At 37.6% G+C, this 14,141-nt stretch overlaps 1 protein-coding gene across 2 annotated transcripts in view; it reads right to left on the bottom strand.

Moving 5' to 3' along the window:
• Positions 1-622: 622 nt before the first annotated feature.
• Positions 623-14,141, bottom strand: part of WAPL (WAPL cohesin release factor) — an 84,487-nt gene continuing 70,968 nt past the window's right edge. For both annotated transcript variants that reach the window (XM_082629899.1, XM_082629900.1), the window contains 7 exons: positions 12,762-12,937; positions 11,694-11,809; positions 11,154-11,318; positions 7,736-7,943; positions 6,869-6,957; positions 3,303-3,398; positions 623-2,956 (listed from right to left, as the gene is read on the bottom strand). In XM_082629899.1, the coding sequence (XP_082486025.1) occupies positions 2,891-2,956; positions 3,303-3,398; positions 6,869-6,957; positions 7,736-7,943; positions 11,154-11,318; positions 11,694-11,809; positions 12,762-12,937 (916 nt within the window). In that variant the 3' untranslated portion in view covers positions 623-2,890. The remainder of the gene's footprint in view (positions 2,957-3,302; positions 3,399-6,868; positions 6,958-7,735; positions 7,944-11,153; positions 11,319-11,693; positions 11,810-12,761; positions 12,938-14,141) is intronic.

Raw genomic sequence — 14,141 nt, forward strand, 5'->3', positions numbered from 1 at the left:
CAGAATAGAAGTTCAGGAATTTATTCAAAGTCCATAAACATCACTAATATTCAAAATTTATGCATTTTTAAATGATTTTTCTATATCCTTAGCCTGCACTCTTAAACAGGTTATATACTATCTCTATGTGGGTAAGAGGGGAAAGTAGATGGGAACTTCCAGGACAGATCCTTTCATCTAGGTTTGTAGTTAAAAGCACTGAGGAGAGGTTGAGGAACCCACTTGAGTAAATACAGGAAACTTAAAGGCTGTCAACTAAGAAGAAAACTGAAAAACTAAAAAGCAGCTCTAAAAACTCAAACGCAAAGAAGTCTTGGGTCATATTCAGAGGAGCAAAAGGATTAAGCAACTTAATAAACACACCAAGGGCATGACTACTCAACCAGAAAACTACCATCCCTAATACGTGAGTTGCTCAGTTGACATTACATTCAGATGAGTATTATTAAAAACATGGGGAGATACAGTGTTTAACAAAAATTGGTTAAATTTTTATGTGCATATTCAAAGTGTGAAACTCACTTAAGTGACACATCATGTTTCCCATTAGTTGGCTATATCAAGTTTGTGAGACTTCTGAACCTCCAAAATAGTTCAATAGATTTATGTTAAAGACAACATGTGTATTGAAAGTAGCAATTTTATTTGAGTTAAAATTATTTACAAAAACCCAAAGACATACTTCATGAAACTGGTACAAACTATTTTTTTCCTGCCGTTGGCTTTTGCTCCAAAGATCACAGCTGAGAAATACTGTATAAAATAAAAATAGGATTGGATTCAAAAAAGTACTCTACCTTCTAATTTCCAATTGGTAGTATTTACAGAAATATTTACAATGGAAAAAAAGGTTACTTTAAAACTTTAGTTAATTTGCAAGTCAGCCTCAAGTACCCTAAAATGCAGAGTTCTCTGAGGGTTAAAAACACACAAATGCACTGCGGTTGGTGAGGTGATTTCTCCCCCACCACTCCCCACCAAAATCTGCATCTCTATCAGTGCTTGACAATTAGTTATTATTTAAAAAACAAAACAAAACAAAAAAACTGTTAAACACTGAGGTAAATCAATTCTCAAATGATTACCAGTGTAACAGAAAAATGTAGTTCGCCCTGATGGTTCTTATCCAAATGTTTTATAATACCTCTTACCATCTGCCACAAGTCAGTCTGATCAACACTAAAAATCTCTTCCTAAATCCAATGAGTAATAAATACCAGTGTATTTTAAAATTTAACTAATTCAATTTTATGGATATCATTTACCAATAAGCTTTTAAAATAGTTTGCTAAGCTAGCTTTTATACTCAGGGCAAATACAACCTCAATCTTTCCCAAGTTACACTGGCATACTATGCTCTTAAAAGGTGATGGGTGGGGTTTGGGGTGGGTAGGAGGAAGAAAACAATTTGACTGGAATCAGTTACTTCCTTATAGATTTCCCAACAATCTGCATTATCAAAAATAGGAAGACAGACAATAAAAGGCAGCCACTGCATTAAAAAACATTACAGGTGGCACTGATCCAAGAGCCCCAATTTGTCACTTTATACAAGGAAATAACAAAGTCTAAATGGGTAAAAATTAGACTTTCAGCTATTTTCCCCAATACACACCAAACTAATATTTTTATGGCTTCAAGTTTTACAAATCCAATGAAGAAACATAACGATCTGAAAGGTATTTTAATGTATTAAATGAAATCTCTGGAAAGCCTGTATTCAGGCCTGATCAAGAAAAAAAAATGTATTAACCAGTGGTCTGAACAATAATATAATAAAAATTTGCAGTGTTGTGAAATTAAATACATAGAATGTGTTTTGTGTGTTCCAAACAACACACTGTTCTATGAACTAAAAGAATCTGAATGAAAAAAAGGATCTTCTCTAAACCAACAATTTAAGGCTTTGCGTTTATGCATTTGATCCTGTCACTCTTATAGAAGAATATACATGTTATCTGGAAACATGAATTCTACATTGGTGTTTTAGCTTACTTATATTTACTGTACTGAACATTAGAAAATATATCTAGAGAGTTCTCCCTCAAAACTTAACTTAATCATGTTTCAAGAGCCTCCCCTAACATTAAGGGTAAACTACCCTGGGTTTGTCTGTTTTGCTTCATCCTTTTAACAGGGCACATCATCTTATATTCCCTCAAACTGTTATTTGTTTTCTTGCATCTATAGCTATGACTCATTATGATATGATAATGAAAATGGTCATGGTCTCAAAGGTGAAAAATAGTTTTGACAACCCAAACCAAATCAAGAATAAAAAAATATACTATTAATCCCTTGTGTCTTTGGATTCCATCTAATTTTAAATATAGACAGTAGTTCAGGGAACAACAACAAAAAAAATTCACAAAATTATTAAAAGCTTTATTTACGATCGGAATCATTCAACAAAAAAGCAAAAGCAAATGAGCCTGAAAAAGGAACTAAGCTGTTGTCTCGAATGTCCCCAGAACATTCGATACCTCAGTAGCTAAGCTGCCTCTGCACCTGGCTGGCATGACAACAGTGGCTCAACATACACAGCAGTTGCACTAACAGCAGCACAAAGTTTCCCCTTAAAACTTGCCCAGGATCAAAGCAAGAAGACAAGGGGGAGCATAAATTCTGCCAAAGTGTGTTTAAATACTGTGTGGGACTGTTGACAGCCCGAACCTTTTCCCTCATTTTTGATAGCTGCAGATTGATGTAGTAACTGTCATTTAGCAAATGCAGAATGCATGACGAAGAAGAAATCAGGTGGCCTTAAAAACCCACATATGAATGATACTGATGAATGTTCTTGGTATATCTTCAAGGACTTCTTTCGTGACTTTTCTTTGTCTAAGAATAGCTCCAGCATCACCGAGCACCTGAAGCAAAGGTAAAGCAGCTAGCAATGTTCCAAGTATTCAATCACTCTAGAGATAGATTTCTGGCCTGTGGTTCCAACAGCACACTGAAAAGGGGAGGATTGGAGGTCGGGAGGGGTGGGGTGGGGTGGGGAGGAAGTAACAATTAATATTTATCAAAGTTTCAAAAGTACGGAATCAAAGCTTAAATTCTTTAGCTTTACTAAGCCAAACAAACACTATGAAACAAAACAAACAGATTAAATTGTGGCTTTGATAATACAGTATCAATATATTTAGCCATAATAATTCAGTTATCTTAAAGAAATAGAACACAATTATTAAAAGAGAATCATTTTTTTGCTTCTATTCACTATGGCCAAATATTTGTATTTCTACTGTCATTAATGTATCATATTTAAAACCACAGAAGCTGCAATAGAAGCCACTTACAGTAAGATTCATGAAGCTCAGGAATTTTTTGAGCATCTCTGTCATTATTGAAAAGTCCCCTTCTGGCAGATACTCACGCACAGTGGTCACATTGATCTGAGGAAACATGGAAACATTGATCAGGCGACAGAAAACATGAGCTTGAACCTTGCACTGTGTTGTTGGTTTTGGCACACACACCCTATTTCAAACTTCTACAAGGTCCTTGAACTCCCTGTAGATAGTAGTTCAAGGACCTATGTGATTTCCTTTTCCACACTCCTTAATTCTGTGTGTGTGTGTCCATTCCCTACTCTATCCCATTCTCAGAAAGAAAGGAAACAAGGTAAAGCTGACAAAGGCTACAAAGAAACGTGTGCATATTTACTTTTGTAAATGCACAGAAAGATGCCTGAAATAACAAAATGCACTGTTGAATGTGTGTGTTGTGGGGGTGAGGGTTGGTGGAGATGTAAGGAGAGGGAAGGAGTACAGACTTAGAATGTATCCAAAAAGCTGCTTAGGAATACAAAGAAAAAGATCAAAGAAAATTCTTAGTGTTCCTATGTAGGCTAGGAATTAACTGTATCTTTCCAAAGATAATGTAATATCTATGAGAAGGAAAATGTACGCAATGCCAGGAGAGAAGATTAAAATGTTTCCCTCCATTATTACCAAGAAGCAGCCAAACTATGTATGAACCAATTTGTTGTAAGAAAAATAGATGGCCTGCTTAAAAAACTGTTTTATTTCAATATGTTTTTAAAATGCTTTAAGCATTTTAAGCATAGCTCTTCTAAGGAGGCTCACCTATAATAAAAAGCACATACAAAAAAAAATGTTGTCCGGAGTTTTGGGCCACAAGATGGGGAGGAAGTGGGAAGCTTCCGATTTGATTTTTGTTGGAGGAGGCAGGGGAGGAAAGAGTACATATTATCTCTTAGGAAATTTGAAACCAATCCCCTCCTTCCCACTTTCACTGCTACTGAGTTAGCTCTTGGAGCTAAAATCTTTAAAATACTTACATTTTTAAAATATACTGAGAAGTGGAGAGTATGTTATAAGGGCAATAGCTATGGTAACTGCCGAGGTAAGGGAACGCTGGATTTAATAACATCTTTAACCAGTTTCTAGGAACGGGACATGAGAGCACAGTGGTGGGAAGAATAGTGGCTCTGCTGTCTATGAAGAGTGCTCAATAGAAAAGTGTACTTCTGTCATTCAGGATAGATGATTAGATCCTAGAGTTTGAGTGAAAGCCCTCAACAACCCAAATCAAATCCTTTTCTATCAACACACTACAGAATACAACATAATGAGTAGCTGAGGCACAGGAAGGAGAGCCTGAGCATGTTTTTTGGCTGTGCTGCACGGCATGTGGGATCTTAGTTCCCTGACCAGGGATCGAACCCGTATCCCCTGCATTGAAAGGCGGATTCTTCACCACTGGACCACCAGGGAAGTCCCTGAGCATTTATTTTTAAATAGTGTACAGCAGGTATAAAAAGAAAAGGTGTGAAATGGGATGGCCTATTTAGAAAAAGTACCCACAGGGTATGACAGATTTTAATATTGGATCAACTATACTTCAATAAAATAAAATTTAAAATAAGAAATAAAAATTGGAGAAGCATTTAAGTTTGGAGTCTTACAGCAGTAAACAAAGTCATCATTCCCTAAATGATGGTGAGTCAGGAAAGATTGATGAGAGTTACATGATCAGATGTGCTCTTAAGAAAGTCAGCTATGGTGGCAGTGTGCAGGATTTCAGGAATGGAGAGTGTCAAGAGAGCAGCAAGGACGGAAAGACCAGAGAGAAGACTGACCATTGCAATGCACCAAGATGTATAGTGGGTAATGGAAAAATGACACCAGAGTCTCCTGGGCTTCCTAAGCATGTCGTCCTTTACCATAAAGCAGCACTTAACTGCATATAACCACCTGCTTTCTTGTCTCTCCTCCACTTAAACATTGGGCAAACCAGTTTCTTTTACATTTTGTGGCATCAGCTAGCTCTTTGGGGTTAATCATAATGATTCTCAAGGCAACAAAGACATCCTGGGCTCTATGAATTCACAATATTGTTTACAACCTAAGGATCTTATGATCTCTTGAGAGACAGGAGAGAGATAGACAAATAGGAAATTATTAACATGGGAAAGATGGCCCTAAATAAATTAAATCACATCTGATAATAACTCAAGTTAATTTTAAGAATGATTATTTAAGAAAGAACATGATTGAAACCAGGTGTATACAAAATACAATACCTAAAAATCTTTAAATTTAAATAGCATACCCATTGTTTTTTTCTTTTGGGAGGGCGAGGGGGGAGTCTTCCTCCTTCCCTTTGCTTGGTATGTGTTTCTCATTTGTCCTTAAATCTCCGGATTTTAAGGAAATAAGGAAAAGAGCTGAGCTGAAGAGATTCAGGAAAGGGAATAAAGATTTGCAGGGCCTCCAGAGCCACAGTAAGAACTCTGGTCTTGATCCTGAAAGCAGCTGTGCCAGCAAGGGCCACAACGAAGTGGGCTACTGTGCATTTAGATCTGAGCTTGTCTACAATATAAATATGGAAGAGATGAACAAGAAGGATTCAGAAAAATACACAGGACTTAAGACAGACAGATACAGGACAATGCAGAAAACTCAATGGCAAAAATGAGGAAATAAAGGGTAGGCTGATAGAAGCCCTTCATATCATAATTATGTTCTTCTAATCCTCCAGTCTCAGAAAAGAGAAACTAACCATCCCACTATACAACACATCTCCACTCTTTCTTGCATCCTGAATGCCCCTGCTTGGAAGGGAAAAAAACACCTCCCTTTTATTGTAAAATCTGGCTCTTCTACTGGGCCTTTCTGTTAAAAAAAAAAAAAAAAAATCCACATGTCCCCGATTTTAAAGCAGACTGTCTGAACAGCCAGAACTGTCCACTTTTGTGCTGATCCAGCCCAATTGTGTAGACACTCACATGCTTCTCGTAGTTAAATCATGATGATCTAAATCTCAAATAGTAATCCCATTTTCCCAGCCAGTGAGTAGATCAAACAAAATCATGTGAGCTAATGTTGGCCAAGGTAAAGGGAAGTCTACTTTTTGCAGTGGGTGTGGAGAGGTCCCAGAGAAAAGAAACCATTGCTCTTACAAAGAAACAAAGAGGCCACATTCTTCTGCTGGACATTATTTAACTAGATGAGACACATAGCCAGAGTCAGCATTGGGCCATGAAGAGAGCTAGCAAAAGATAAGACAATATGCAGAGGACAGCAGAGTTTAAAAATAGAAATTATGAGTCCTTGATGGAATCACTGAGGCTAGACTTTTCCACCTTAAGTCAGTTGAGTGCAGGTTTTATATGATGTTCTTTTACTTCAACCAAAGACATGTGAAATCGATTCCTCCATCAATCTGGAACTTACTCATCAAACCCAATATACTCTTACTTTGAAATGCACCTTCTAAAGTTCACCAAATATATAAGTGTTTTTAGCATGAGGGGAAATAAATAGTAAGTTAATTAGTAATGATGTGAAGTGGTCGCAATGGAATCCTTTTAAGATACATAAAACAACACTGAACTTACTGGACTCTCCTGGCAGAGACACCCGAGAAGTAGTGCTGTGTATGAGGCCACAATGCAATCCTCCATGTGTTTGCCAGCATGCTGAAGGGCTGAAAGTATTAAAACAGAAAACCGTAACAGTACATCCAAAAAAAAAGCCCACAAGAAAACAAACAAACGCCCCCAGGAAACCAACAACTGTCATCTTTTCTTCAAAACTGCTGAACATCGAAAAATGGTGCTAGAAAGATGGGATATCCACACAAATTAACAAAAAAATAACACAAGTGGAAGAGGGACCTTAATTAAAAGCTAAAACCATAAAACTTTCAGAAGAAAACACAGGAATAAATCTTTGTGACCTTGGGTTAGGAAATGGTTTCTTAGACACAACACCAAAACCACAAGTGACAACATAAAAAACAGGTTAAGTTAGACTTCATCAAATTTAAAGCTTCACCATCAAAAAAGTGAAGACAACTCACAGAATTTATCTGCAAATCATGTACTTGATAAGAGTCAAGTCTCTAAAATACACAGAATTCTTACAACTCAACAACAACCAACCAAAAAAGACAACCCAATTTAAAATATGGGCAAAATTTCAAAACTCTAAAAACCTTTAGAGGTCATATTATTTGGCTGCTTCTCTTTAGAGATGAGTAAAGAACGAACCAGGGAAGAAAGGAAACCTTCCCCACACTGCACATATAGCTTCCTCACTGCTAGGAAGCCAATGAAGAAGAACTATGAAAAAGCAAAGCTTGTCTGCACTGAACTAGAGAGGCCATAAAATAGCAAGATTATGACAACACATGAATTAAAAGAAAGTCTTGCAGGAAAAAACCCACATTACTTTTTTTAATACACCAGTCAAAATAAATATACCTTTATTGAGGTCAAGTTCTTCATCGTCCTCCTCCTTCTTATGTTTCTCTTCTGTACCATCAGTCTTTTCAGTTGATACCCACTGTATTTCTCCGCTTGTTTCTTGCCACTCTCCACTCTTATCATGCTGAGTGGTGGGAGCATCTTTGATCAATTCATCTGTTTTACTTTCTGCCAACTGTGCTGCTCGCTCTCGCTCAAGGAATAGCTGATAAACATCATTTTTGAAGATCATTGAAAGGGATCACCAACCAACATGTATGTACCCAAATATAAGGCTCTATTTGCTTTTAAACATCACTAACCCTAAGAAGCATGTTGTTTGGTAAAAAGGGTAAGTATCAATAAAAGCCTTCACTCTACATCCAACTGAAGGCAAAACAAAAATATAAATGCCACTGGAGTTCAATCAAGTGAATTATCTACTGATGATGCATACATTGTTTTTAAGAATGAAAATCTCAACTCCTTCCCTTAATTTAGATAATATTGACAGGAAATTCAAGCAAAAACTACAAATTAAAGGTTAAAATTAAAAGAGTTAAAAATTCTTTAAACCTAAGCAGCCTGGATAAATTAACTGGAAGGAAGGAAGGACACTGAATAAAGCTACATAGTATTGGGGAAAAGCAACATAGTTTCTTTAAAAGAAATTTAAAGAAATAAATAAGAACCAGTGAAAGTAAAAGGCCAGTTTTCAGAGAAAGACTCAGAACTGAATCTCAACTAGTATTATTAACAATAAAAGTACAGGGTGTGGAGAAAAGGGAACCCTATTGCACTGTTGGTGGGAATGTAAATTGATACAGCCACTATGGAGAACAGTATGGAGGTTCCTTAAAAAACTACACATAGAACTACCATACGACCCAGCAATCCCACTACTGGGCATATACCCTGAGAAAACCATAATTCAAAAAGAATCATGTACCAAAATGTTCAGTGCAGCTCTATTTACAATAGCCAGGACATGGAAGCAACGTAAGTGTCCGTCAACAGATGAATGGATAAAGAAAATGTGGCACATATATATAATGTAATATTACTCAGCCATAAAAAGAAACAAAATTGAGTTATTTGTAGTGAGGTGGATAGACCTAGAGTCTGTCATACAGAGTGAAGTAAGTCAGAAAGAGAAAGACAAATACCGTATGCTAACACATATATATGGAATTTAAGAAAATAAAAATGTCATGAAGAACCTAGGGGCAAAATGGGAATAAAGACACAGACCTACTAGAGAATGGACTTGAGGATATGGGGAGGGGGAAGGGTAAGCTGTGACAAAGTGAGAGAGTGGCATGGACATATATACACTACCAAACGTAAAATAGATAGCTAGTGGGAAGCAGCCACATAGCACAGGGAGATCAGCTCAGTGCTTTGTGACCACCTAGAGGGGTGAGATAGGGAGGGTGGGAAGGAGGGAGACGCCAGAGGGAAGAGATATGGGAACATATGTGTATGTATAACTGATTCACTTTGTTATGAAGCAGAAACGAACACACCATTGTTAAGCAATTATACTCCAATAAAGATGTTAAAAAAAAAACAAGTACAGTGCTCACTTCAGCACCACATATAGTAAAACTGGAACAATACAGAGATTAGCATGGCACGTGTGCAAGGATGACACACAAATTCGTGAAGTGTTCCATACTTTTTACAACTAGAGATTATCATACTAAGTGAAGTAAGTCACAAAGAAAAAAACAAATACCATATGATACCACTTATATGTGGAATCTAAAATATGACACAAATGAACCTATTTACAAAGCAGAAACAGACTCACAGATACAGCGAACAGACTTGTTGCCAAGGGGGAGGGAGTGGGGGAGGGATGGACTGGGAGTTTACGGTTAGTAGATGCAAACTATTACATACAGAATGGACGGACAACAAGGTCCTACTGTACAGGACAGGGAACTATAGTCAATGTTCTGGGATAAACCATAATGGAAAAGAATATGAAAAAGAATGTATATGTGTAACTGAGTCACTCTGCTGTACAGCAGAAATTGACACAACGTTTTAAATCAACTATATTTCAATTAAAAACAAACAATGGAAATACAATTGTCAATGGAAGTATACACCAAAAAGTCTAAAAGGGAACACACACTAAAATCTTTTGCCTTCACTTACTTCCCTGTGCTGATACAGTGTTGAATGTACAGAAAGCATTTCATATATTTGCTGATATGATTTGGAGAAAATCCCAAGTTACTAATGACAACTACCTGAAAACTAAATGCCAAGTAGATCTCAAAAACTTGCTGAGTATATACAAGAGTGGTATGTAAACTTTAATACCCTTAAGAAAATAAAATTTAAGCTTTATATAAAGCAGTATTTCTTAAAATTGGGTTCAAGGATCCCTAGGGGAATGCAAGATCCTTTCAGGGAGTCGGTGAAGTCAAAACTGCATTCATAAGAATATTAAAAGGTCAACTGACTTCTTTCATTCTCTCATGACTGTATGGTGGAGTGTTCCAGAATCTACATGCTATGTGATTATGTTATTGCTCCAATGGTTAATAGAATGAGTGCCTGTACTTTACACTTTTCTGTTTTGATTTCTAATTTAGTAAATATCAATAGATAAAGCACACATAAACAGAAGTTCTTTGGAGTTCCCAATAATTGTTAAGAGTATAGAGAAGTCCTGAGATCAAAATGTTTGAAAAGAGAATGATGGGCTTCTAGTTATGACTCAGGAAAAGATCCAAGTTGTTGAAGATTACCTCAAGACACAGTTCAAGCACTTCTAGTTTCAAAAAGGCCAAAAGGATTAAAGGTTAGCCAAGGCTTCAGAAAAAATGAAAAGAATGGTTCACTATTACTTATGAACATGTGCAAATTGTCATTTAAGAAAATTACAATAAGGTAGCTAGGAACTGGCAAAAAGTAAAAACTGTAATGCCCAGCATTGTCAAAAAACAAAAACTCACGTACAGTTTGCGGGGGAGTATAAATCGAGGGGAGAGGGAGTGTTTGGTTTTTGGGGTGGAGCGAGTTGGAGACATCAATTTTAAAACACATATTCTGACACAATTCCTAAGCCAGGAAATTATACTTTGAAAAGTATGTCCCAATATTTAGTTGCACACAGTCCTGGGCACAGATCAGACCAGTAAGTAAATGCCGGAGGACTTGAACCAGGATAGCGCTAGAACTTAATTCCTAATTTGTTGTTAATAATCTACCTTTGATTCATAAACAAATATGCCTTGTTTCTGCTTTTTGCTAACAATGTCTAACGAGTGATTATAGTAGTTGAAAAGAGTCAGCAGAGAAGTAATGGTATACATTCTAACCCAGTGTACCTCTCACAGAACTGGTGAGAGTTAGAGAAAGGGGGAGGGGAGGTAGGGGGGAGAGAGAAGAAAGTATTAGGTTTTAAATTGTTGCTTACCTGCACTAACGCCTGAACTGCGTGAACTTGTCCAGCTATCCTTAAACTATCATCTCCTTCTCCACTACAGAAGGAAGAATCAAAAGAACACGATGTTTCCATGTTGACAAGACAGTGCCGATTCCGAGCACTATACTCCACTAGATTTATCAGTAGACCTAAACCCTATAAAAATTAAACCATGCATGTTACCACAGGGGAGAATTAAAAGCAAATGAACACAATATACATAACTCTTACTGGCAGACAGAAAACTAGTCAGTGCTCTGCCATCTACAAAGTGGTTAAAAACCAGTATATGATCTTCTCAAACAACGATTTCACCACTTTTAAAAGTCACCACTGTTAGTTCTTATACTTTTTATTTTTATACAGGGCCCTTCATAGCTCTCTTTTGTACAATAAGAGGTATATTCATAAGGAATCAATCGACACCCACAACATATTAAACGACTGGTTCTTAAATCCAAAACTGAGATGAAGTTTTTATCATCTTAATAGATCAAGGACTTATTTCTGAAACAGTCACACTTCACCCACCAGCACTCGAATATCAAATCTCTGCTCCTGAGGTAGGTACTTTGGGACCTGAAGCACACAGTTCATCGCTGTGCCGATCAAGCCGTCCTGTTCTCCTGTTTTGGTGCTGCCCCATTCTAAAATGGAGAATGCAAAGGGTATGAAAGTTGTTACTGATTCTTTATGACAGCCAATACTTATTAACATGAATATTAAAAGTTAAAAACATGTATCTTGAAAAAAAAGTATAGCTATTCCTTTATTAAAATACATTGTTGGGCCTCCCTGGTGGCGCAGTGGTTGAGAGTCCGCCTGCCGATGCAGGGGATACGGGTTCGTGCCCCGGTCTGGGGGGATCCCATATGCCGCGGAGCGGCTGGGCCCGTGAGCCATGGCCGCTGGGCCTGCGCGTCCGGAGCCTGTGCTCCGCAGCAGGAGAGGCCACAGCAGTGAGAGGCCCGCATACCGCAAAAAAAGGAAAAAAAAAAAAAAAAAAAAAAAAAAAAAATAAAATAAAATACATTGTTGACTATAATATTTCTGAGCCAAGCTACCAAGCTGGTTCTAAAACTATCAACTCCTAAAAGCAGTTAAATCTATACATGAATAAATGAATTACATGATGGCAATTTAAAAATCACTACATCAAGACAAGAAACAAGGGAGGGGCTTCCCTGGTGGCACAGTGGTTGGGAATCTGCCCGCCAATGCAGAGGACACGGGTTCGAGCCCTGGTCCAGGAAGATCCCACATGCCGCAGAGCGACTAAGCCCATGTGCCACAACGGCTGAGCCTGTGCTCTAGAGCCCGCGAGCCACAACTGCTGAGCCCACATACCATAGCTACTGAGGCCCGCGCACCTGGAGCCCATGTTCCACAACAAGAGAGGCCACCACATGAGAAGCCCACACACTGCAACCAAGTGTAGCCCGTGCTCACCGCAACTAGAGAGAGCCCATGCACAACAACGAAGACACAACACAGCCAAAATAAATAAACAAAAGAGTAAAAAAACAACAAGGGGATTAACTTTTTTTTAACATGTAGTACAATCTATCATTGAGAATATATGTAGAAAATATGACTTACCATTATCATTAGTTAAATTGAGCAACACCCCAATGATGGCTCTCATGCAGTCTTCCACCGCTTTGCCCACGTGATTAGTTACATTCTGGTGAGGCAGAGGCTTACTGTCAGGTAAGCATATACTGTTCTCAGCACGGTTATACTGCTTAATCAATTCTTCACAATGCTGTAATGCTCTTAAAGAGAAGACAAAATACAGACTATTATGCTAAACTAAAATAGTTACACTAAGAATTTCTACTTACTTCGACCTTAATGTTTTAAATCTGTCATAAGGACTACCCTGGTGGTCCAGTGGGTAAGACTCCACGCTCCCAAAGCAGGGGGCCCAGGTTCAATCCCTGGTCGGGGAACTAGATCCCGCATGCATGCTGCAACTAAAGATCCTGCATGCCAGTACTATAACCCGACGCAGCTAATAAATATTTTTAAAAACACACAAAGAAAAAAGATAAATCTGTCATAAATGCTGCCAAATTAATTTTTTTCTACCCCAAAAGTTATATCAACTATCCAGTCATGTACCAAACATGTCTGATATCACACCAGGTGCTCAATTTTATTTTGGGAAAACCTGATAATATAAATTTTTCTAAGCAAAGTTAAAATTATAAAGTCAATGCAGAAGTTTATAACTATACTACCTACAAATGGATGTTAAATACTTCATAAACATCAGAGCGAATCATTTTTTTTTAACACGAGGTCATTTAACTGACATGTCTCCTGGCAGACATACAAGGGTACCAGATACATCCAAGGACTCTCAAGATGCTACCCAAAATAACAAGGAAATGTGATTTTTAAGTGGGTCTAGTATTTCTGAAGACTCTCTTTAAATCACTAAGTCCATTAACTTAAAAAAGTCTATGAGAGAATGAGGTAAGCTGACTCTTGTCAGTTGATTCTTCATGTATTATATACCACACAAAACCCTTAAAGATAACTGTACTATATCTAACCCCCCTCTAGCTGCTCCTTAAAACACATCCTCTAGTTAGGAAGGTGTTCATGTCTAACCTAAAATAATTTGTTTAGATGTTTGGGGATGTTCGCCAGAATTACCATGCCGTTACTGTTAACTGCCTTAAGCAGCACTGAGCTAAATCTGTTGGGAGGTGAGGGGAGAACAGTAAGGGTACACCATTTAATCGTTCAATATGCTATCCCTGCATTTATCAGGGTTCTACTGAAAGTTTCAAAAAGTCTTTCACAAACATCCAATTCTGACGTCTACTGCCACTTCTAAGACATCTGACACAAGTTCCTAATCGCAAAGGTTCCTAACCTCCTTTTAGAAGTCCATTTGTCAGGGGTCATGAAGTATACAGGAGACGTTTTAAAAATAAGAAATAGATTTAACTTGCAAGAATAATCTGG

The sequence above is a fragment of the Mesoplodon mirus genome (genome assembly GCF_964341445.2).
Source record: "Mesoplodon mirus genome assembly, chromosome: 2".
Taxonomy (NCBI): Eukaryota; Metazoa; Chordata; class Mammalia; order Artiodactyla; family Ziphiidae; genus Mesoplodon; species Mesoplodon mirus.